Below are 2,500 nucleotides of genomic sequence, written 5' to 3' on the forward strand. Positions count from 1 at the left end.
TTTCTTTCTTTTTGTCTGACCCTGGGGCCCATGGAGTCATAACCCATCCCTGCAGATGGATAAAATCTCTGGGCATTGCAGTGTTGGTCTCTGGGATTATGAGGTGAGGAGAGGAGGTGATGAATGGACCATGTTCTCACACTCAGGCGGACGAGTGTTGCAGAGATGAGGGAGGAAAAAGGGGGGGCTCGGAGTATGGTGGGAGTAGAGGGAGGCTGCAGAGGAAAGGATAAAGGGAGGGCAGGAGGAGAAGAGGAGGAAAAAGAGGAGGATGAGAAGAGGAGGATGACGGGAGAGGAGAGCAGGAGGATGAAGGGGAAAAAAGGTTGCGGGGGCAGGAGGAGAGGAGAAGAGTAGAGGAGAGCGAAGCCACAGAAAAAAGGATAAAAAGGAGGGGGGGGGGGAGGAGGAGAAGGAAGAAGAGGAGAGCATGAGAAGAGGAGGCGGGGGGGGGGGGGTGTAAGGGATCTCATGCAGAAAAGGATTATGGAAGGAAGGGGGAGCCAGATTGAAGGAGGAAAGGAGGAGAGTAAAGGAGAAGAGAACAGGAGAAGAGGAGAGGAGAGTAAAGGAGAAGAGAGCAGGAGGAGAAGAGGAGAGTAAAGGAGAAGAGAGCAGGAGGAGAAGAGGAGAGTAAAGGAGAAGAGAACAGGAGGAGAAGAGGAGAGGAGAGTAAAGGGAGGACAGCAGGAGAGCAGGAGGATAAAGGAGAAGAGAAGTGGAGGAGTGGGGGATTAAGAGAAGGGGAAGGAGGAGAAGAGGAGGAGAAAGACAGGAGGATAAGAGGATGATAAAGAGGAGAGGAGGAGGATAAAGAGGAGCAGTAGCAGAAGAGAGGGATGAAGAAAAGGAGAGCAGGAGGAGAGGAGAAGAGGGGTGAGGGTGCAGATATATTGAGGCCCTAAATCACCTGACATATAGAGTGGAGGGGCATCTAGACAAATATCATCTGGCTGCCACTGGGGGCATGTGTGTGTGTGTGTGTGTGTGTGTGTGTGTGTGTGTGTGTGTGTGTGTGTGTGTGTGTGTGTGTGTGTGTGTGTGTGTGTGTGTGTGTGTGTGCGTGTCTGCGTGTATGTGTGTCCACGTGTGTGTGTGTGTGTGTGTGTGTGTGTGTGTGTGTGTGTGTGTGTGTGTGTGTGTGTGTGTGTGTGTCTGTGCATGAGTGTGCATGCATGCGTGTATGTGTGCACGTGTGTGTGTGTGTGTGTGTGTGTATGTGTGTCCATGTGTGTGTGTGTGTGTGTGTGTGTGTGTGGTTGTGTGTGTGTGTGTGTGTGTGTGTGTGTGTGTGTGTGTGTGTGTGTGTGTGTGTGTGTGTGTGTGTGTGTGTGTGTGTGTGTGTGTGTGACTATGTAACCACTAAATCATGGACATGATAGGGGAATCTGGACAGCACATCTCATCTCACCTTTACAGCAGCTGCACCATGGCTTGGTGTGTGTGTGTGTGTGTGTGTGTGTGTGTGTGTGTGTGTGTGTGTGTGTGTGTGTGTGTGTGTGTGTGTGTGTGTGTGTGTGTGTCTGACCTCGACATCTCAACAGCTGCCCCAGCTAGTGGTACTTGTGGATGCTACTTTGCCGTGTGTGTGTGTGTGTGTGTGTATGTTAGGGTGTGTAGGTGCTTGTGCGTGTGCGTGTGCGTGCGTGTGTGTGCGTGCGTGTGCGTGAGTGTATGCGTGCATGCATGTATGTATGTGCGTGTGCGTGCGCGTGCGCGTGCATGTGCATGTGCGTGTGCGTCCGTGTGTGTGTGTGTGTCTGTGTGTAGGTGTGCATCCGTGTGTGTGTGTGTGTCTGTGTGTAGGTGTGTGTGTGTGTGTGTGTGTGTGTATGCATGTGTGTGTGTGTGTGTGTGTGGGTGTGTGTGTGTGGTCTCACCTCTTCAGCATCTGCAGTAGCTCATGGTGTTTCTGGATCATCCTCTGGCCATCAGTTGACTCCATACACCTGAACAGAAGGGGCACATAGCATGTCAAACACACACACGCAAACATACACACACACACAAACAGTTGACTCCATACACCTGAACAGAAGGGACACACAGCATGTCAAACACACACACACACACACACACACACAAACAGTTGACTCCATGCACCTGTACAGAGTGTATTATCTTGGTAGGTAAGGGTGTAAATAGGTACGGTAAGGGTATAAATGAAGAATCCGAAGTTATCTAAGGCACACTGAGGAAGGCAGAGCGCCGAAACGCGTCTGTGTAATAAAGAAACCTATGCATGGTGCGACCTTTTTTCATTTTTCAGTTTTACAATATTTTGGTCAGCACCCTTAACCCTATCGCGCCAGATGCATCATTTATGATGCATCAAATTCAAAGCCCTCTCCACGCTGACACACAAAAAAAATCCATCTCAAAAACATCCTGCGTGTCATTTCCAAACGTCCTGCAGTACGCGGAAACCGCCACAAGAGAGCAGCGGTCAACAACAAGTTGATCACAGCTCGGCGAAAAATGCAAAAATGGAGTAGAAGCG

General features: G+C 50.3%; 1 protein-coding gene across 1 annotated transcript in view; it reads right to left on the reverse strand.

Annotated features, from left to right (window-relative positions):
- The window catches only part of LOC134467652 (dynein axonemal heavy chain 9-like), a 296,718-nt gene that overhangs the window by 271,928 nt on the left and 22,290 nt on the right, over positions 1 to 2,500 (reverse strand). The window contains exon 12 of the mRNA XM_063221491.1: positions 1,881 to 1,949. Within this exon, the coding sequence (XP_063077561.1) occupies positions 1,881 to 1,949 (69 nt within the window). The remainder of the gene's footprint in view (positions 1 to 1,880; positions 1,950 to 2,500) is intronic.

Source organism: Engraulis encrasicolus, chromosome 17 (genome assembly GCF_034702125.1).
Source record: "Engraulis encrasicolus isolate BLACKSEA-1 chromosome 17, IST_EnEncr_1.0, whole genome shotgun sequence".
NCBI classification, from domain to species: Eukaryota; Metazoa; Chordata; class Actinopteri; order Clupeiformes; family Engraulidae; genus Engraulis; species Engraulis encrasicolus.